General features: G+C 45.6%; 1 protein-coding gene across 8 annotated transcripts in view; it reads right to left on the reverse strand.

Moving 5' to 3' along the window:
- Window positions 1-953: 953 nt before the first annotated feature.
- LOC119967321 (calcipressin-2-like) overlaps window positions 954-22,813 on the reverse strand; it is a 296,070-nt gene continuing 274,210 nt past the window's right edge. For all 8 annotated transcript variants that reach the window (XM_038799721.1, XM_038799705.1, XM_038799697.1 and 5 more), the window contains 2 exons: window positions 19,283-19,454; window positions 954-1,451 (listed from right to left, as the gene is read on the reverse strand). In XM_038799721.1, coding sequence (XP_038655649.1) covers window positions 1,294-1,451; window positions 19,283-19,454 — 330 coding nt within the window. In that variant the 3' untranslated portion in view covers window positions 954-1,293. The remainder of the gene's footprint in view (window positions 1,452-19,282; window positions 19,455-22,813) is intronic.

Raw genomic sequence — 22,813 nt, forward strand, 5'->3', positions numbered from 1 at the left:
CCCCTTAATTCAAAATTGCTTATCTGCCGATTGGACTTTTTAAGAATAAATTCACTTTGCTGAGTTACTTATATTGCTTAATTCAAATTAATGGTTAATTCATTTTAAATACAATAAGTGACTATCAGACATAATTGTAGATAATTCATTAGAAACTACCCAGCAGCAAGCATATGCTTCTCTTTATTTAGATAATTGTGAGAGCAAGCCTTTTATTTTGGCAAATAATTGGTTAACATCCAGGTTTGCCCATGAACCAAGAACCCTCTGTTAAAAATTGCAATACTCAGGCAGCAAATCAAGTCATATTGGAGGACTGTAGAAATGGGTGGAATTTGCAGTAGGATGTCACACCGTGAGAAAGTACTTGGCTCAAATCGCTACTGGTCAGCAAGCACGATTGATGGGAATGGATGGGAATTCGCTGGCCTCTCCTCAGTGACGGGAGTGGCACTAACTCAGTTCGACCCGCAAACTGAGTTTTGAAGAAGAGTACAGACATAAAACAATGACTGTCCTCACTCTCCACAGATGTTGTATGGCTTGCTGCTGGGCTATTTCAGATTCTTCACTTTTGTTTCAGACAATGAACTGACTGTGTAAAAGACCAAGCACAAGTTGCGGAGTGTGGAGTTTTTTCAATTGCAAAAGTAAGCTGTATTAAAGCATCATATATTTCACCTCACCACTGCTCAATTGGGGGTGGGGCGGGGGGATACGGGGAGGTGTGTAGAAAAATGTTGGTGAAAAATACTTCACAACTATTTGATCTCTTTCTCTCGGAACATAATTAGAAGTGTTATATACATGCCAGAGATTTCACGTCATTCTTACGTGGTCAATATTTGTTCAGAACAACATTCGAAACAGATAAACACGCAACAACAATGATAACAACATAGCAAAAGAGACAATAGCGACATTTGCATATCACATCTAAAAAGAGGCCCAAATAAAGCTTTGATTGAACACTGAAGGTGCGGAACAATTCTATGGATTTGAAGCTTTCGGAGGAAGGGGGAAGCAATCCATAAACCATCCTGCTATTTTGTCATCGGTCAGCCAACATCACTTAGTGCCCGGTAAGGTCTGAACAATCTGAGTGGAGATGGAATGAAGCTTCAAAGCCACAAAAAATGAGTCCTTACAGTTGTTCTTTTATTAGGCAATCACCTAAATTACTATTTTGTTTTTATAACAATGGATAAACAGTCCTTAAGAAAAGAAGAGACAGCTGTTGAATTGTTGTTGCAGCAAATGATATGGTCACAGGAGGCAGATAGACAAGAAGCTTCATTTTTTCATTGTTGGTGTATTATCTGGTCGTTTTGTTTGAACAATTTTTTGCTTTGGCAGTTTAACTGCATCTTCCTCTTCATTTTCACTCTCACAGATATGAACCACAACACTCGGAGTACCTTCTGTTCCTGTATGAACCTCATATTTGTCACCTACAGCACAAAGAAGGAAATACAGCAATGACTTGACATTTTGGCAAATAACAGCAAATCACTTAAATTAGATAAGGGAATTTTCCCTCCTCTTCTGAAATAAATTAACGCATTTTCCAACTTTTTATAATCGAGTGTCATAACATGGCCATGTCTTTCACATTCTGGATACATTGATTGATTGATATTTATTGTCACATGTACTGAAGTGCAGTGAAAATTATTTTTCTGCGGCCAAGAGAATGTACACTGCACGTACATAGTAGACAAAAGAATAATCAACAGAGTGCATCTAAAAAGGAGACAGAATGGCTGAAGTGAGTCACTGACAAAATCTGACATGGTCCCAGTTATACAATCACAACATTTACTTGAAACTGTTTATACACTTGAAAAAATGAGCAACTTTGAATATATTAATTGCTTTATTAGGATTTTAAGTTTAAAGATCCTAGATACCTGTTGAATTCCAAAGTGGGGAACTGGGATCAACCTCACTATGTCAACCATGTCCAACCCATCCCCCACACTTTTGCCTTTAACCTTTCTCCACCCTCCCAGAACCATGATAGGGTTTGCCTTGTCCTCACTTTTCACCCCATCTGTTGGAAGGACCATCCTCTGTCATGTCTGCTACCTCCAGCATGTTGCCACCACCAAACACATCTTCCACTCACTTCCCCAGACAGCAATCTGAAGGGACCAGTCTCACCATGGCACCTTGCTCCATTTTTCCCATAATCCCCAACACCTAATCCTCATCCCACAGCATTTTCACAATCACTGGACGTGTAATACCTACCCCCCCTGTGCTTCCTCTCTCCGCCTCACCATCCATGACACCAAACGTTCCTTCCAGGTGAAGCAGAAATTCACTTGCACTTCTTGGTGTAGTATATTCACTGCTGACAAGGCAGTCCGCTCTACAATGGGGAGACTGAACACAGGCTGGGTGATCGCTTTTTGGAACACTTCCACTCAGTTCGCAAGCATGACCCTGCCTTTCCAGTCGCTTGAAATTTCAATTCACCATCTTGCACGCATGCTGTCTTTGGCCTGTGGCAAGTTCCAATAAAATCCAACACAAACTGGATGTTCAGCATCTCATCTTCCGATTAGGCATTTTAGAGCCTTCTAGATTTAACATGACATTGAGTTCAACAACTTCAGATCATGCTTTCCGCTTTGATATATTGTTCACCAAACCACTCCTCCACGTAGGGGCAGCAGGTAACCCGTTATGTTTTGCTTTCATTCTCCCCGTGTCTGCGTGGGTTTCGCCCCCACAACCCAAAAATGTGCAGGGTAGGTGGATTGGCCACGCTAAATTGCCCCTTAATTGGAAAAAATAATTGCCTAATCTAAATTTATTAATAAAAAAAAAAATGTTTTGCTTTCAGAGAATGCTGACCTTTTTTCTGCTATTAATACATTCTGCTACTTGACCTTTATAGAAGCATAGAATCCCTACAGTGTGTGTCATTCAGCACATCGAAAGAGCATGATACTTAGTCCACTTCCCCATCTCTGTCCCTGCAACCCCACCTAACCTGAAGTTATTTGGACTGTGGGGGGAAACTGAAGCACATGGAAGAAACCCACGCAGACATGAGGAGAATGTGCAAATTCCACACAGTCACCTGAAGCCAGAATTGAACCCAGATCCCTGGCACTGTGAGGTAACAGTGCCAGCCATTGTGCCACTATTAACACTTGCCTAAATCCTTAACGCGGTAATTAACACTCCCTTTGTCTTGTATTCATGACATATTTTCTAGATCTCTCCTGAGCTCCCATATACTGCTGACCTTCAATTTTGCTCCACCTGCCACCCTCTCTCTTTAGAAGTATAAAACCCATCATATTACTACCTCTCTTCATCTCTGAAGAAGACTCATAGGGACTTGAAATATTAACTTTGTTTCTCTCTCCAAATTTGCTGTCAGACCTGAGTTTTTCCATCATTTTCTGATTTTATTTTATATAATAACAGGTCATTATCTGCCCCAATGAACTGTTTTCAGGATTCACTGGAACTTGGCAACATATAGACAATTAAGGGCTTTAAGATGGAGAACATCTACTTAATTTATACTGAACATTATAAAAAGTGGCATCATGATTTCTGTGTGGTCAGCTCTTTATTACTTGTTTTCAGCTTCAGCTGACACTATTCAGACTCAGCACATCCTAAAATAACTAAACTCAGATCAACCAATGCAAACTTGTCATAGTGTGCACTCTTCCAGTAAATATTAGGTACACACAATGCTGTGAGAGAGAGTTCCAGGATGTTGACCCTGTGACAGTGAACCCCACCTAACCAGCACATACTGCATATCTTTGGACATTAAGAGGCGATATATTTCCAAGTTGGGACCTTGAGTGGCTTGGTGGGGAACTTCCAAGTGGTGGTGTTTCCATGTGTTGCCGTCCTTTCCTTCTGGGTGACAGCAACCGTGTGTTTGGGAGGTGCTGTCTAAAGAGCCTTGGTGAGTTCCTGCAGTGCATCTTGTAGATGGTACACTACTTGCTACTGTGTGTCGATGGTGGAGGGAGTGAATGTTTGTGGATGGGATACTAATCAAGAGGGCTGATTTGTCCTGGATGGTGACAGGTTTCTTGAGTATTGTTGGAGTTGCCCTCATCCAGGAGAGTATTCCATCACACTCTTTGACTTGCACCTTGCAGATGGTGGACAGGCTTTGGCAGTCAGGAGATTAGTTACTCACCACAGGGTTCCATAGAACCATAGAATACCTACAGTACAGAATGAAGACATTCAGCCTATTGAGTCTGCACCAACCCTCTGAAAGAGCACCTAGGTCTACTCCCCCACACTATCCCCGTAACCGCACCTAACCTGCACATCCTGCATATCTTTGGACATTAAGGGGCAACTTAACATGGCCAATCCACCTAACCGGCACTTCTTTGGACTGTGGGACGGAACCAAATCACCCGGAGGAAACCCAGGCAGACACAGGGAGAAAGTGCAAACTCCACACAGACAGTCATCCAAGGTTGGAATTGAACTTGGGTCTCTGGTGTTGTGAGGCAGCAGTGCTAACTACTGTGCTGCGGATCCTAGTCTCTGACCTGTTCTTGTAGTCACAGTATTTATATGACTGGTCCAATTCAGTATCTGGTTAAATGTTATCATCATCCCCAAGATGTTGATAGTGGGGGATTCAGCAATCGTAAATCAATTGAATGTCAAGGATCATGGTTAGACTCTCTGTTGTTGGAGGTAGGCATTGCCTGGCACTTGTATGGTGCAATGCAGCTTGCCACTTGTCAGGTCAAGCTTTAATATTTTCCTGGCCTTGCTGTATTTGGATATGCACTCCTTTAATATCGTGAATGGTGCTGAACATTGTGCAATCATCAGCGAATATCCCCATTTATAACCTTATGAATGAAGGAAAATCTCTGATGAGGCAGCTGAAAATGGTTGGGCCCAGGATACTACCTTGAGGAAATCCTGCAGTGATGTCCTGGATCTGAAATGATTGACCTCTAATAACCACAACCATCTTCATGTGTGTAGGTATGACTTCAACCAGTTTCCCTCCTGATTCCCATTGTTATGAATCATGCTGATGTTAAATGCGAGGGTACCCCAATACTCAGAAGGGTCATTTGAAACACCGGCTCATAATGGTGTATGTGTTCTTTTTCTGGAATAGCATGAGGAACAATGTACAACCCAGTGAGGAACAGAGCGGTTGTGTGAACAATTAAGAAAGAATGTTTATGAACTTAAAAGAAAGACAAAACATACACGACAAAAAGGACTCTAATACACTGTGACACTTAAGCATACTGCTGGATATCCACGCTTGGGGACGATTGAACCAAATGGGAACAGTGTCCCATAGCTAGCGTGTTTAGCCACATGTTTCCAAGAGCTCGCATCGCCAAGAAACACAATGCTATCTAACGCAACTCCAGTTTGACATGGGACCTCAGCAGGGAATGCACGCCCGAGGCTGAGCCCGTTTTCCAAAACGTGAACCCCCCCCTGCCCTCAAAGCCCCAACTTGCCTACAAGGGGATCTTGGTCCACCCCCCGCACCCCACCTCATGTGCACAGGGAATCCCTGGAGCTAATTACCTCTGTGCAAACAAATGCCAGCTTGGTAATCTGGTCATGTCCCTGCCAGCTGATAGTGCCACCTTGGCAGTGCCAGGTTGGCACTCAGGTGGCACAGCCATGACACCAGAAGTTCCAGGCTGCCACGCTGCCCAGAGGCCAGCACCTGGGGCCTTTGATCCCCTGGGAGACCCCGAGTGCTATTCCATCTGGTTTCCGTTTGTGGAGACCAGTACTGATTAGCACTTGCCTGTGGTCTCCGAGGCAAAGTGAATAGATCCCAAAGTCTTGGTTAAACCTCAGAAATGCATTTTAGAGTGAGACTAGCTGTAGCTGTCTCATTCTAATGTGCAGATTTGCTGAAAAGTGATCCTGCTCACAATGCTTCACATCGCGAGGTTATGTCTCAGGAGGCATGGTGAGCTGGGTAGCTCCCGGGAGCGGGATTCCCAGCATTGTTTTCTTATCAGCCATAGCTTTCATTCCCTGCTGTGCTATCTTTAAATGCTTCCTTACCACCTCACAAATCGATGGGCAGCATGGTGGCACAGTGGTTAACACTGCTGTCTCACAGCGGCAGGGACCCAGGTTCAATTCCGACCTTGGGTGACTGTGTGGAATTGCACTTTCTTTCCGTGTTGGCGTGAGTTTCCTCCGGGCTCTCCAGTTTCCTACCACAGTCCACAGATGTGCAGAGTAGGTGGATTGGCCATACTAAATTGCCTCTTAGTCTCTTCAAGTTAGGTGGGGTTACGAAGAGTGGGCCTGGATTAGGGTGCTCTTTCAGAGGGTTAGGTTGGTGCAGACTCGATGGGCTGAATGCCTACTTCTACACTGTAGAGATTCTATGATTCTAAGCCCTATTCAGGTTTTCTCTGCAATTCGGTATGTCGTCTAAAAGTACAGTCTCTGACGTCTTACTTAATAAACTTTCTCAGTTTAACTTCAGTGGTCTTCATGTCCATAGAATAATTCAAAAGGACTAAATCTGGCAGAATCATTTGGTGCATCCCTAATGGCCATTAATAAAAATGAAATAGCTTTGTCCCAATCATGAGGGTAATCTTAACTTTACACTCTCATCATTGTTTTCAACGTTTGATGTCACCTCAGTAATGCTCCTTGTGACCCTGGATGAATTGCCAAAGATTTGGACTCTCCGAGCCTCAGTGACAAAATCGTGCGCGCGGTCAACGTGGCGCGTTGACAGAGGCCCCCCAGCGATTCTCCGAGGAAAACTGGCCGAGTTCCCGGCAGCGTGGTTCTAACCACGTTTTGGCTGTCGGGAACGGCCGGTTGCGGCTGCAGACTCAGTCCATGGCCGCCCTGGTGGGGGGCGGGGGATCCATCACTGGGAGGGGGGGGGATGCTCATGGATGACCAGGCAAGCGATCGGGCGGCACTGATCCGTGGGGGTTCGCGATCTCGTGGGGACCTACCTCTTGCATCAGGGTCCACTGTGCAAGTCCGCCATGTTGCAAGGGGCGGCTGCCACAGGCCGCCACCGAGCACATGCACAGACTCCCGACCGGAAGTGCAGGGCCCTGTATCCGCAGCCAGAGCTGCGACAAGCACTCCATTGCTCTGCAAGCCCCCTGCAGGTAGGAGAATTACTCTGGACTTTCCTAAGGAAAGTTCAGAGTGAAACGCCAGCATTTTGACACTTGCGTGTGGTCATAGCCCCATTATTGGAGAATCCCGCCTGCTGTTTTATTTCCAGGCCATTTCTGAGCTCCTTAAATAATTCTGACAGGAAATTTGACCCTTGATCTGATTGCCTCTCTTTCAGTAAGCTATATCTGGAAAATACATTGGTTAATCCCTCTACCACCTTCTTGGCTCTGGTGGTTTTTAATGATACGGCTTCAGGAAATCTGGATATATCCACAATAGTTAACAAGTGTTGATTTCCACTTTGCATTTTCGACAACGGTCCTGCACAGTCAACTAGAACTCTTGTAAACATTGCTTCGAAAGCGGGAATGGGATCAAAGGTGCTGGCTTTATTGCAGCTTGTGGTTTCCCTATTAAATCACATGTGTGATATGTTTGACAAAATTTATCTACGGGCAGGATCTAACGGAAAACCTCTGTGTGGCGGGTTTTGCTGGGAGTTTCCTGCCGCTTGTCAGCGAGTTCCCAACCACTATATAACCACACTTAGGGTGGAATTTACCAGCTGTTCACCCCGGTGGGATATTCCAGTTCCACCGACAGCACATCCCGCCTTGGGTTTCCTTGTGATGTGGAGTGTAACACAATAGCACAGTGGGTAGCACTGTTGCTTCACAGCTTCAGGTTCCCAGGTTCGATTCCCAGCTTGGGTCACTGTGTGGAGTCTGCACGTTCTCCCCGTGTCAGCGTGGATTTCCTCCGGGTGCTCCAGTTTCTTTCCACAAGTCCCAAAAGACGTGCTGTTAGGTAATTTGGACATTCTGAATTCTTCCTCTGTGTACCTGAACAGGCGCTGGAATGTGGCGACGAGGGGCTTTTCACAGTAACTTAATTGCAGTGTTAATGTAAGCCTACTTGTGACAATAAAGATTATTATTATTCAATGGGAAATGGCACTGACAATGGAGAGATCAGAAAATCCCGCTGGCGGGCCACCTCTGTGGCAGAAAAACTCATGCAGGCTGCTCGGTAAAGCACTTAGTCACTTTTTTGGGCCCTGGGGAGTTTCTTACCGGTTTAGCCCACACTTAGGGCGTGATTTAACCATAGTGAGCACATTTAGCCGCCTGTTTCCTGGAGCTCGCAAAGCCGAGAAACACCAGGCCATAAAACATGATTCATGTTTGATAATGGGCCTCAATGGGTAATGCGCAGTTGAGGCGTCACATAGCCCTGTTTTGTACATTGAGGAGCTCCACTCACCGGAACTCATCAGTGTAGCAAGGGATCGGGATGCCATTTTAAATGGTTTCTTGATCTCCGAGGCCCGTTTCTGGAGGCCAGTACTGAATGGTGCTTGCCCGTGGCCTCTGAGGCAAAGGACATTGATCCCATGCCTCAGGCAACTCAGGAGTCGGCACATTAAAGTGAGACAAGCTATCTCGCTTTAATATGCAGATTTGCCCACAATGGCTCTATTGATCTTGTTGCACCACAGCATGCTTTTCGGGCACTGCATGGCCAATAAATTGCACCCGTAGAATTATTTTCATCACTGGGGATCTGAACACATTGGCCAGACCAGCTCCTCAGAGATTGGGCCAGCATTTTGAAAGGGTGCCCCGATCTCTAAGTGAGCACCGCCCAATGGGCAATGCTACCCCCCACACACAATACCTCACCCCCCTCCCTCCGAGGTGATGACACCCGGATATGGGATCACTGAGGGACTCCTTTTCAGGTCTTTCCATTCCCCCTTTCAGGCCTCTCCTTCCAGGATCGTTCAGCCGCCCAACCTTCTTGAGGCCCCTTCATACCCGCCCTGCACTCCCTCACCCCCACCCTTCATGTCCCTCTCCAACCTCCTTTCATTGACATGGCCCCTCTCAGGCACTTGGTAAACCTGGTAGCACTGCCATGATGGGTGTGCTCCTGCTGGCCTTGCAGTACCACCCAGTTACCTTGGCAATACCAGCGTGGCAGTGCCAAGGTGCCCATGCTCCAGGGGGAAGGCCAGGGGACAACCTTGCACTATCCATGGCCACCCAGGGGCCTTTGATAGCTAGGGTGAGCCCCCTGGATGTAATTCCATCATGGACCAGTACTGAATGGCACCCGGCTGGGGACTTCCTGGGGAGGCCATTGGATGCTGGAAGGCCAGTAGATCCCGGGTGAGTAGGCTTCAGTAGATTTAAAACTTATTTGAGTGAGTGCAGCTTGGTTCTGCCTATTTTGTATAGGATTCTTGTCATGCCGCCTCATGGGGGGGGGGTTAGGTACCGCGAGATGCAGTGGCTGCTGGGACGCCCGGGGAGGCCTCACACGGCATCTACCACCATGCTGTGCTCCCGATTGGTCGACGGATCATGCCCTACATCCTTATGTAGTCCCAGCCAGTAAAACTGTTTCTCTATCTTCGCTTGTATTATTTTAAATTTCTAGATGTCGCACACAGGGAATTTCATGAGTTATCCTCAGAAACCCTTTCCTGTGCTCAGGAGTTAAAATAATTTGATGTATTTCTGTCCATTCGTCACCTGCACTCACATATGTGGGACGCCATTTTCCCATTAATATGTGATCCTTTACATAATAACATGTCTCCCTGCCTTCCCTTTCGTTTTGCTTTTCCTACATTTCAAGTTCAACATTTTTCATTTCTATTTCTTTCTCTTTTTCCTTTTCTTTTTCTTGCATTTCTAATTTCTTCATTTTTAGTTGTAATTGAATTTTAGCTAATTCAATTTTCTCACTTTTCATACTTGGTCGGTCTGACAGCTCTTGTACATTTAAATGCGTTGCTATTTCTCCAATTACCTTAGATTTCTTAATCCCTGTCGGCAATCCTAATTGTTATGTAAGGATCCTCCTGTTTAAACCTGGTTTCCCTTGTGTATTCCCTTAATTCGCTGTCATCTTGGCTATTATAATTTATGTATCTGGACTGCACTTTTAATTTTTAAACAAAACGGGACACTCCCCAGCAGAGGTGGTGTTTGGTTTGACCTCAGGACACCTTGGTACCAGTGCTGATTGGTCTGGCCCAGTGGTGATATATTTTGATGGACTTGGCAGACAGCCTATTGGCTACTTTGATTTCCCGGGACTTGACTGGATCTCGATGATGATTGTTACTGGTGTTCCGGAATGTTCAGCCAAACTCAGACAGGCTCCATTTTGTAGAGTAAAGTTCATTTTTGATTGAGAGGTTTGGAGAGCCACAGTTCTCATTTCTCTCTCTCTCGCCTGGTGACATCTCTAAGGTATTGAAGAATAGGCTTTCTTTCTTTCTCCACAGCCAGTTAAACCTGCAGAAAAATCCCGCCCAGGCAGGCTGGGTTATTTGAAAACCTCCCTTCAAAAGCCGATAATTGGAGAACACTAATCTTACCGCAGTGAGGCTGATAATTGCAAGTTCTACTGGATGCACATGCCAGAAGATCCAACCTAACTGATGGTTTTCAACGCTATGCGTCATGAGACGATAATCGACAACCAAGACTTCAACATCAGCAACAAGGACGTATCTCTCTGTCTGCCATTTTAATCCCTATTATTTTACCCCTTTTCCATCCTCTGTGTGCATCTGTTGTGTATGTTTTGGTAGAGGGTGGGACTGTCAAAGGGGAAAGTAATAGATTAATAGGCTGTTATTCTAGTTTAATTGTTGCATGCTTTAATTCTCTTCTTGTTACAAAGAAATAGTTTTTGTGTTTTACTTACAAACCTGGTCTCTAAAAGTCATTGGAGCAGTCTAGGGCCAGAGATTTAAAAACCTTTACAATAATTATTGGTTAATTCACTTACGTTGCAATGCTGGTGAAGGGGGGCTAGAATTGACTGCGCCCTAACCCAGGGTATCATAACAGAAACGTATTTACCAATTCCATCAATTTAGTCTCAGGTATATTTTTCAAATTTTCCAAGGTTATATTGTTTACTTCCAAATAAGTCTTTGGCAGTGCAAGAGCCATTTCTGCATTCACCTTGTTTTTACAGCACACATCTCCTCGCTTGGTTTCACACTATCCTCACGCTCGTTACTTTTGGATAGTCACAAATACCCTGCACCCAAGGAATTATGCTTTTTAAAATCCCGGCCACGAGCTCCCAATTTTTGATATGAAGCATGCTGATGCTAAATGGGAGGATACCCCAAAACCCAGAATATTCTTCATATCCGAGATGTGCCCCGGGGCTCGACCTATGCAACCTTTCATAAAACTCCTCAAATGCCTTGTTCAGCTGCTCTGGCACCACCACCAGCTCTCCTCTCTTGTCTCCCTGTCCACCTGAGCATTAAACGAGATGATCTCGCCCCTTACCACCGCCTTCAGCGCCTCCCAGACCACTGATAGCAAAACCTCCCTGTTCCTATTGAACCCCACATAGTCTTCAATCACCTTTCCCATCTTCACACTGAAATTCAGGTCTGCATGCAGCCTCACGTCGAACCTGCACACTAGTCTCCATGCCGGCTCCTTCTCCAGGACCACATCCACCAAATGCGGAGCATTATCCAAAATAACAATCGCTGAGTATTCTGCTTTCCTCACCCTTGACAACAACGACTTCCCCATAATAAAGAAGTCGATCCTGGAATACCCCCTGGATGCAGAAACCGTCACGGATCCGCTCCCCCCCGTCAGCTTAATAAACACAGCCTGAGGGGGTCATTTAGCGATGCTTAGACCTATCCACCTTTGGATTCAACACTGTATTCAAGTCCCCACCCAGAATTAACTGATGCATATCTAAATTCAGGATTGCAGCCACCATCCTCTTCATAAACCCTTCATCATCCCAATTCAGGGGATACACACTAGACAACATCACCAACTTCCCATCCAAAGTACCCGTTACTATAACATACATGCCCCCCTGAGCCACCACCTTCTCCATATGAAACCTCACTCTCTTACCCACCAGTATTGCTACCCCCCCCCCCCCCCAAGGTCCTATCAAAGCCTGAGTGAAATGCCTGACTCACCCAGCCCTTCCGAAGCCTCACCTCGTCCTTCACCCTCAAATGGGTCTCCTGCAACAGCACCACATCGGCTCTCAAGCTCTCCAAATGCGAGAAGACTCTTGCTAGCTTCATCGATCCACCCAACCTCCTCACATTCCACGTTACCATTCAGACTAGGGGTCACTCACCCTCCCCTCCCCATCCTGTCAGTCATAACCACTGCCCTGTTCCGCCCAGTGAGTGGAACCGAATCCTGCCCCTAGTTACCATCAATAATAATAATAATAATTGCTTATTGTCACAAGTAGGCTTCAATGAAGTTACTGTGAAAAGCCCCTAGTCGCCACATTCCGGGAGGCCGGTACGGGAATTGAACCCACGCTGCTGGCATTGTTCTGCATTACAAACTAGCTTTTTAGCCCACTGTGCTAAACCAGCCCCAGTAATCAGCAACCAACTACCTCTCCGCCCTTCCTAGAAACCTCACAGCCACTTCCTCTCAAAACCACTTATCTCTGTATACTCCCCATTCCCCCAACATTCACCCCGCCCAAGCCCATCGAAACCTGTCCAAATATGCCCCGATGATCGTGGCCACTTCCCCCACCTCGCTCCCGTTCACTAGCCAACTTGCATTTGCTGGTGAGGTACCCCTGCCAGAACCCCCTCTCCCCACATGCCCAATATAAAGAAAACAACACAAAAAACCCCCACACCCAGTCCTTCCCAACAACCCAACATAATAGACCTCCAAACATAGGGAAACAGACCCCAGCATATCATTCCAATGTCCCTAACCATCCCCTCCCAACCACAATCCGAAAGAAAACAAAGTCCAAACTCAGTTTAGTCCCAGTCCTTCAGTCTTCATGAATGCATCCACCCCCTCCACCGACTCAAAGTAATAGTCTCTGAAGTTATGCGGAACTCTCAACTTTGCCGGGTAAGGTCAGCACAATGGCTCAGTGGTTAGCACTGCAGTCTCACGGCGCCGAGGTCCCAGGTTCGATCCCGGCTCTGGGCCACTGTCCTTGTGTAGTTTGCACATTCTCCCCGTCCTTGCGTGGGTTTCGCCCCCACAACATGAAGATGGGGCCTCACGGTAGCATGGTGGTTAGCATCAATGCTTCACAGCTCCAGGGTCCCAGGTTCGATTCCCGGCTGGATCACTGTCTGTGTGGAGTCTGCACGTCCTCCCCGTGTGTGCGTGGGTTTCCTCCGGGTGCTCCGGTTTCCTCCCACAGTCCAAAGATGTGCGGGTTAGGTGGATTGGCCATGCTAAATTGCCCGTAGTGTAAAGTTAAGGGGGGATTGTTGGGTTACGGGTATACGGGTTACGTGGGTTTAAGTAGGGTGATCATTGCTCGGCACAACATCGAGGGCCGAAGGGCCTGTTCTGTGCTGTACTGTTCTATGTTCTATGTTCTATGTGTAAGGTAGGTGGATTGAACGTTCTAAATTGCCCCTTAATTGGAAAAAATGAATTGGGTACTCTAAATTTAAATAAATAAATAAATAAAAACTTTGCCGGGTAGACCACCCCAAACCGCACGTTACTCTAGTCCAAAGCTGCTGTCGCCCTGTTGCAGCCCCCCCCCCACCCCCCCCCCCCCCCCCCCCCCCCCCGCTGTCCTGCCAGCTTTGCCGTGAGATCTAGGCGTATGTGAATTTTTATGCCTTCCCATCTCCCCTCTCGATACTGCTTCGCCTATCTCTTTTTTAAAAAATTTAGCGTATCCAATTATTTTTTTCCAATTAAGGGGCAATTGAGCGTGGCCAATCCACCTAACCTGCACATCTTTTGGGTTGTGGGGGTGAAACCCACACAGACACGAGGAAAATGTGCAAACTCCACACGGACAGTGAACCAGGGCCGGGATTTGAACCCGGGTCCTCAGCGCCGTAGGCAGCAATGCTAACCACTGTGCCACTGTGCTGTCCACGCTTCGCCTATCTCAGCACCTTCTCCTTTGTCTGGTAGCTGTGGAAGCAGACTATCACAGCCCTTGGTGTTTCATTTGCCTTTGGCTTCGGCCGGAGCGACCGGTCAGCCCTCTCCAGCTCACAGGAGGGGGTCTTCCTCCACCCCATCAACTTGCTGAACATCTCTGCAAAGTACTCTATTGGCCTCTGGCCCTCCAGCCCCTCAGGCAGTCCCACAATCGGCAGATTCTGCCACTGTGACCTGTTTTCCAGGTCCTCCACTTTGGCTCTCTGCTCTTTGTTGCTCTCCTCCACCCTCAGCAGCTCCTCTCCCATTGAGGTTAACAGGTCACTGTGCCGTGACAATGCCTCCTCCATATACTTCAATACCTCTCGTTGCTCCCACACCGCCGTCAACGTCATCCCAAAGCCTCCTTTATCGGGGCCAGCGTATCGTCCACCAACTCCTTGAGCGAGGCCACCATATCCTTCTAATGCCTATCAAAATGCTGGATGAACTGCCGCTCAAACTCCACCGCTATTACCTCAGCCAGCTTAGTCACCATAATGGGTGCAGCCCCACCCGGCGCACTTGCTCCCGCCATCTTTCCTCCCACAGAACTCCTCACCGAACTCGAGCTTTCAGCGGGACAGTCACTCGCTCCTTGTCAACCAGTATTTTTCTTCTGGTTTTCCAACATTCTTTCGTCGCCGCAGTTTTCCTGGAGATCAATCATATAAAATTTCCCCCCAAATCTAGGTTAAAGGGCCAAAAAATGAAAGCTCCAGCAGGAGCCACCCAATGTGCGACCTCTGCTTACATGTTACTACGGGAAGTCTCCACACCAGTGCCAACTTAACTGATGTCTACCATTCTGGCCTTTAAGGCCATACTGCTCCATCTAGGTGGTTCCCCAGGCAGTACATCAGGAGTGGAGGCACCTTGCTGCGATCATGCCATGTGACCTGGGTCCCCTTTGGCATCAGTCCTCTGAAGCGATTGGGCCTGGATGGGTCCAACTATCTTTCAGTGTTCCAGGTGGCATGGTGCCACCCTATTCTGCCCGCTGCGCATCGAATGCACTAAGGACAGGTGGGGGGTGGGGGGGAGATTCAGAGGCACTACGGTGTTCCAGCACCTACCATGCGGTAGTCACCAGCACAGGCCACATCCCACATCACCTCATCCTGCCTCGGGGTGCCTGATTGCCCCTGGGCTACTCCATTGGCCAGAGGTGTGGCTGGAGTGGGCTCCAGGGGCTCCGCCATCACCTGCCACTGTTAGTCCTGGAGGTCCTCCCTCGTATTTACCAGAGTCTCCATGCTTGCGGCCATGAAGCATAGGGACTGTGCGACTTCGCTCAGTGTCCGTACCAGGTCCCTCTGGTTCAGGTCAGCCAACGGGCGCCAATGCCGTTAATGTCCATAGCCATAGTCCATTATTATTCTGCCAAGTTCTGGAGCGCCGCTGTAATGTTCATGTGGCTCTGGTACATAGCTGCCTGTGACAAGGCCGCCCTGTCCCTGTCCCAGGCCACCCCAGGCCATGGACATCGTGACCCATGGCCGGTACCGTTGCACCTGAGGCCTCCACCGCAGACGCCACCTGTACGCTGTTAGCCGAGGTGGCATACATGTTTGGCACATCCTTCTGTACCTGCAGGTGGTTGGACTCCTCCAAATGCACCTGCAGGTGCTGGATGTTTGCTGACAACCCCTCATGTAGTCCCTGGCTCTGCGACTGTATTTTCAACATTGATGGGGCCACCATTTCCAGAAGCCTTAGACCCGTCTGGAGAGTAGCTAGTCCCTGGATCAGGCCGCCCTCCGATCATCTGCCCCATCGGGGATTCCTGTCTCCACTTGATATAGCACAGCACATGTGTGGAGTGCACCAGTAAGTATCCCAGGAGCCGTTTCACTAAAGTGCCTATCCGAGGTGAATGTCTCTGGGATGGTGGAGAGTGCCAGTGACAGCAGTGCCAAGAAGTCAGTGTCGTCCCTCGCGGCCCTATTCATTGTGTCCAGATATGTGTGCCTGGGTCTCTGGGGAAACGTTTTTGTCACTCTTGCCGAGAATGTCACACAACTGCCGGTACCTGAGCTCATTCCCTCTTGGGAGTTAAAGGTTCTCTGTGAGTGCCCCCAGGGTCGCCAGTCTATCGTCACGTACACGTTTTCTACCGTCAGTATCTCTCTGACAAAAAAAGATTACTGAACACTATCACCGACACTGAGAAAAAATTCATTCTTCGATTTGAAAAAAATCTTGTAATATTTTTAATCCTATTAGTTTATGTCAACAAGCCACAGACCGCATCAAAGACACAATCCATTATTACAACCTCTTAAATCTTCCACTCATTCTCAGATAAATGGAACACCTATTGTACTTAGCCCTTGAAACCTGAAGCACTTGGAAAATTGCCAAGCATTCAAAATGGTGAAAACTGTTCAAACAATAGAGTATTCTCTGAGAAGGAAAGAACTGAAGATGCTTATTTTAATTTCAAAGCAGGGTGCTTGCCAATCAATGGAGAGGAGCAGGTGGTTAGATTTTTTTCAAATGTCAAAATGCAGTTTTTGTTTAGTTCATCCCAGAGTTTACTCCATTTAAATTACACTATAAAAGATGACACCAAAGGTTGACAGGACATTTTGTAACATTTTTCACTGCATCAGGGTACTTCTTCCATTGGAAAAATACTGTAATACATATATGAACGATTACATAATGCTGGTCAATGTATGGGTCAACCATAAGAAATTGGTGTTTATATATTATATTTCATATCTGTTGCAGTAAGGCTTTTAAAAGCCTGGGCTAAGGTGTATAGTTGTTTCAGTAATATTATTTAAAAACCTAGGACTGTGTCTGATAAAGCTGTAACTAAAAGATCATAAAAGTTGAGGTAATTATTAATTTTAAACATTTACCTCTTTACAGAGAGATGCCTAATGGAACATTGTGATGACTGCTGGAGATTCCCTGGAGAATAGATAATTTATGAGGGATTGTACGTAGTCCTAGCTCAACAGATTATGGAACATCATTGTGGGATATGGATGATGTAATTAATAGGAGAGTCCAGGTCTGTCTGTAGTTTTGCTGTCTGCTGAAAGTGTTTAAGTTGAATAGCAGTTTTGCCAAATTCTGACAGTTTGAGCAGAAGAGTCTGATAAGGCCGAAGGATTTTCAGATTGTTCTTGAAAGGTTCTCTCTCCAAAAAGTCTGCATGCAGATGAGCAAGGGACCGTTTTTTGTTAAATTTATTTATAAGACATTTGAACTATATTGTTTATTTTTCATTGGATTTTTGACATGCGTAGATAATCAGTTCAAGTTTGTTCTTTTGTCTAAGAACTGTTTAACTGATAATGGTAATGTTATTTATTTGATGTTGATGTGGTTCATTCTGTATTTAAATAAAATTTATTTAAACATAAAAGCGACCTATTGGTCAGAGTCATCACTTCTGGGGTGAAATATCCTTTTTTCATAGTTTTACAAATTAAAAAGAAACTGTTTGGGGTCTTGTCCTGGATCTTAACATACCACTTTGCAGGCAGATCCCTATGATGTATTACTGTATTGAAACACATTATGATACCTAATCATTGCTCTAATGCTTGGCAGAGGTGGATGTCTGCTTTGCAGACTAGGTATTCTCAACCCACAAAAAGGCCTAAAAAAATGTTGTGTCAGCGTTCTACAGCACAGAAAGAGACCCTTTGGCCCATCATGTCTGCGCCGGCTATCAAGCACCTATTCTAATCCTATTTTCCATAGCCTGCGGAGTTAGGAATTCAGAGGAAGATGGGAATGCAGCCCAAAAAATTCAGTGTGGCCATTTTCACACTGAAACAGGTCTCCAGACAAAAATATGTCCCATAAAGTCAAAAAATGTCATCCCCAAGGGCAGCATGGTGGCTCAGTGGATAGTACTGCTGCCTCACGGCGCCGAGATCCCAGGTTCGATACCGGGTCTGAGACACTGTCCGTGTTGAGTTTGCACATTCTCCCCGTATTTGCGTGGGTTTCGCCCCCACAATCCATAAGATGTGCAGGGTAGATGGATTGGCCACGCTAAATTGCCCCTTAATTGGAAAAAATGTATTTGATACGCTAAATTAAAAAAAAAAGAAATGCCATCCCTGAGTAACTCTGCATGTGAATTGCACATTATAACGTACAATCTTAACATTTTTTATTTCGATTTAAATATTAATAAACTTGTAGCAACAAATCTGATTTGTACCCCACAGTATTTTACTTTTGCATAATTCACTATACCATTAAGTGAAAATGTCCATTCAAAATACATAGTAAATATTCAAAAAATCTGCTGCTATAGACCAACAGAGGGCACTGAAAACTGAAAAGTTATACATTGTTCAAATATTTTACGTCTATATAGTTTTTTACTTTATTGTGTTACTTTAATTCAGGTGACAGTAAATATTTTGCTTGCATATTTTTGTGAAAATAAAAGAATCAATCAAACATTTACAGCTTATACCTAAAGAATTAATAGCAAGTTCAGGTCAATATCCAATAGTAACTAATATCCAATATCCAATAGTAGCTGAGTAACTAAGCCACAACAGATGACAGCTCAATGCGTCTCAGATCTCAGAATGCTTCTTTGTGGGACAATGGTTTCACCGTGGATTGTTCCTAATCAGTAGACTTTAAAAACACTTTGGAAGAGTGAAACCTTGAGGTTCAAAGATCTCTCACAGGAAAACCCAAAAGAGATCCTCTGGGATGTAGGATAATCTTTCTTCGACAGGAGAAAAGACAGTGCTCACTATTCACTGTGCAGCATACCATCGATCAATCCGTTAATCATAAAAGTTGTAAAGTTGCTACAGCCCACAAGTATTTATGGTAACACACTGTGGGCTATTTAAACATAAATGCTTAACTCCGAGACACATTTGCACTCCAATACTACCTGCTCATTGAGCTTGACTTGACTTTGTGGGCTTAGAACGTTCTTACCAATGTTTAGTGAATGTAATTTTCTAAAGGAGAGATTGTTAATCTCAACAGCAAGTAAAAACTGACAGCAACTGTTTCACTGTACTTAATTATGGGATTATAATCAATTTAATACATTTATTTAATGCCTTCTTACATCAATTTTGTAATTAAAAAAAACATGCTTTGAACACATGCATACTAAATCTACACAATCATTCAATTTTACTTTACTCATATCCCACCTGGACCAAGAGTAGCAATTGCACGCAGAAGGTCATAATTAATGGTGGGAGTAGCATCTTCAATCGGATGCCATCCAACTGGAGGAGAGGCTGGCGGTGAGATGAGGAACTGTTTCACAGGTGGAGGTGGGGTCAAGTACATCTTATTGACCTCATCTTGGTTGTTCTGGACCTGAAAAATAAAACCCATTAAAACAAGGAAACTCTGGTTACCAAAAGTAGCTTGAGAAAATATGATGCAAAAGTTGCCATATTTTCCTTTTAATTACATAACCACTTCTTCCATTCCGTGGCTGTTATGTCTCTTAAATGTTTCTTGTTCCTCTATGCACACCATGGGAGGAACATTCCAGCCCTTCCCACGAGGGGGCGGTGGGGAGGTTGGGGGGGGGGGGGGGGGGCTCCCCAGCAGCGCGGCTGATGAAGAATGCAAATGACCATTGAATTCGGCAGAAGTGGAAGATCCCGCTTGTGGAAAATGGCAAGCTGCCTTCGCAGTGGCGTGGGTGGGTAGAATCTAGGCGCATGTGCTCACCGTAAAGACCAGGGATTCAAATTTTAAAAGCTTCTTACATTTTTGCAGGTCAGCCATACTCAGCCATTGTTAGATCAGACCTCTCAGTCTTTTCTCTCTCCAGAAACACATATAAGTGTCTTCACTTGCCTGATTCAATGGCTTCCTCAGTCACCCTTATTTTGTAAGTTCAATATCCTTTTGGCAAAGAAGTTCTGGTTGACTTTCCTCTTTCCAACTAACTTTCCATTTTGAACTTGTGTCTCCTGGAATCTGAGAAACTCAAAGTAGGCATTCAGTCTCTCAAACCAATTCTGCCCGGCAGTTGGATCATGGCTGATCTGTATCTTAACTCCATCTACACACCTTGATTCCTTGACCGTTAATATCCTTGCTGAACAAAAATCTATCCAATTCAGCTTTGAAATTTGCAAATGACCTTGTTTCAAAAAAGCTTTTTGGGTAACAAGTCCCAGATTTCCACTACGTTTTCTGTAAATGAATGCTTTTCAACATCAGCCCTGAAGAGTCTAGGTCCACTTCCCAGGAGGGGATGCATATGGCCACTGAGTGCAGCAGGACCAGAAGATCCAGTGGCAAGCTGCCTCCACCGTGGGGAGGGAGGGCAAAAATCGAGGCCCGTATACTCACCGTAAAGGCCAGAGATTCAAATAAAAGAAAACTCGTCTTTGTCGGTCTGTCTGTCTGTCTCTATCTAGCTATCCTATTCCGAAGTACTTCTGGCTTGCATCCCATGCTTTACATTCCGTAAACTTGAAAAATTCAAATTCTGCCCCCTGTGTTCTAACCCACGCCAAGTCCTATAGTCCGCTTTACCCATCAACTCTCCACTCACTAACCTACACAAGCTCCTGGTTAATCAATATCCTGATTTTAAAATACTCATCCTTGTTTTCAAACCACTGCAATGCCTCATCTCTCCATATCACTAAACTTTGCCAAGCTTGCAACCATCTAAAATATTACCTTTTGAGCAACTCTATTTTAAAAATTGCTCTCAATTTGCTGAAGGATGTGCCTTCAGCAAACCAAGATTCTGAGCTCTGGAAATCCCCAGCCCCTTTTTCATCCTTCAGGCAGCTCTTTAACATCCTCTTCAACTAACCATTTGGTCATTTGTTATTATATCTCCTTATGTAGCTCAGTGTTCAATTTTGTTAACACTCCTATTAAGGTCCTTGGGATGATTTATTACATTAAAAGGCATTATGTAAATAAAAATTGTGTTTGTTTGTGGTGGCATGCTGTATTATTGCTTCATTTTGCACATAATGGTAAATTCTTCAGTCCCGCCCACAGCAGGAATCGTCACAAGCGGGACAGGAAATCTGAAGGTCTGTTGACTTCAGGAGAGAATTTTCAGTCTTGGGGCGGACACGGCAGAAAATCCAATCAACACTCTCTCTTTTGATTCTTTACAGAGTTAGTTAAAATGTTGAAATGAAATGAAATGAATATCGCTTATTGTCACGAGTAGGCTTCAATAAAGTTACTGTAAAAAGCCCCTAGTCGCCACATTCCGGCGCCTGTCCGGAAATGTTTGGACCATATCCAAATTCTGGCTGGACTGGCACCTTCTTCAAGCTTTGAAATTTTCTCCAATTCATTAATACATTAAAAAAAAGTACTGATCTCAAAACTGTTTCTACTTATAACCAACCCTCTTTTAAATCTGACAGATCTTGATTCATGACCCTCTTTTTTTCTTCCAGCATTATCACCTCATAACCTTAGCTATGAATTCCCAATGGAAGCTGATCAGAGATGCATTAAAATACCCCAATGCAATTTAAGCTACGTTTTCCTTGACCATCAGTTATACCTTGGAAAAATTAGACCAGATCAATACAGTATGGCATTTCTTTTTCAGTCTGATTGTCCTTGCACAAGTTATGTGTTTCCAACTACTCATATGCTAAATCTCTTAAGGATTGTTTCAAAGATCTCTCTAAAACAGATCATGTGCAAACCTAACTATCAGGGGCTTCATTTTGGCTGAGGAGACACGACTCGAAGATGGGTTGTGAACTTGCCAACCCATGTGAAGGTAATGATTTTGGCAGAGGCGAGGGGTCATAGAATCACAGGATCCCTACAGTGCAGAAGGAGGCCATTTGGCCCATTGAGCCTGCACCGGCCCTTGGAAAGAGAACCATACTTAAGCCCAGACCTCCACCCAATCCACGTAACCCAGTAACTCCATCTAATCTTTTGGACACTAAGGGACAATTTAGTTTGGCCACTCCACCTAACCTGCATTTCTTTGGAATGTGGGAGGAAACCAGAGCACCCAGAGGAAACCCATGCAGACACGGGGAGAACGTGCAAACTCCACACAGTCAACCGAGGCCAGAATTGAACCCAGGTCCCTGGAGCTGTGAGGCAGCAGTGCTAACCACTGTGACCCATGCCGCCCTGGGTCAGTTGGTGAGAGGTCAGGAGTGACAGCCAATTAGTGGCTTTGTGGTGGGGAGTAACGAGACTGAAGGCAGGGCAGCAGAGAAGTGAAGTGGTCCATGGTCTGTACCAACTCAGCAGCCATTGCTGTGGCTGCAGTTGGTGCATGGTTTAACAAATGAAAGCATCTGAATCTTTAAATTGGTTAGAGCAGGAAGAGAACTTGAGCCCAGGATGAGGTAAGGAAATGTCCATGATTATTAAATTTTCAATGTTGTGGGATAGAATTATTTCACAACTCCCATGGACGGAATTCTCCACTCCCGGTAAATATCGGGAGGGCCGTCGTGAACTCGGCCGAGTTTCACGACGGCCTTGGAGGCCACTCCTCGCCCCCTATTCTCCCCTCCCGGCGGGGCTAGGAGCGGCACTCCGTAACTCTCGGCGGCGGGGGCGTTGCGCCAAGAATGACGCGGCCGGTGCGCCTAATGACGTCAGCCGTGCATGCGCAGGTTGGCCGGCTCCAATTCGCGCATGCGCGGCTGACATCATGACGCTGACGGCATGAACACACGCATGCGCGGTGGCCGTCTTTCCCC

The sequence above is a fragment of the Scyliorhinus canicula genome, chromosome 1 (assembly GCF_902713615.1).
Source record: "Scyliorhinus canicula chromosome 1, sScyCan1.1, whole genome shotgun sequence".
Lineage (NCBI taxonomy): Eukaryota > Metazoa > Chordata > Chondrichthyes > Carcharhiniformes > Scyliorhinidae > Scyliorhinus > Scyliorhinus canicula.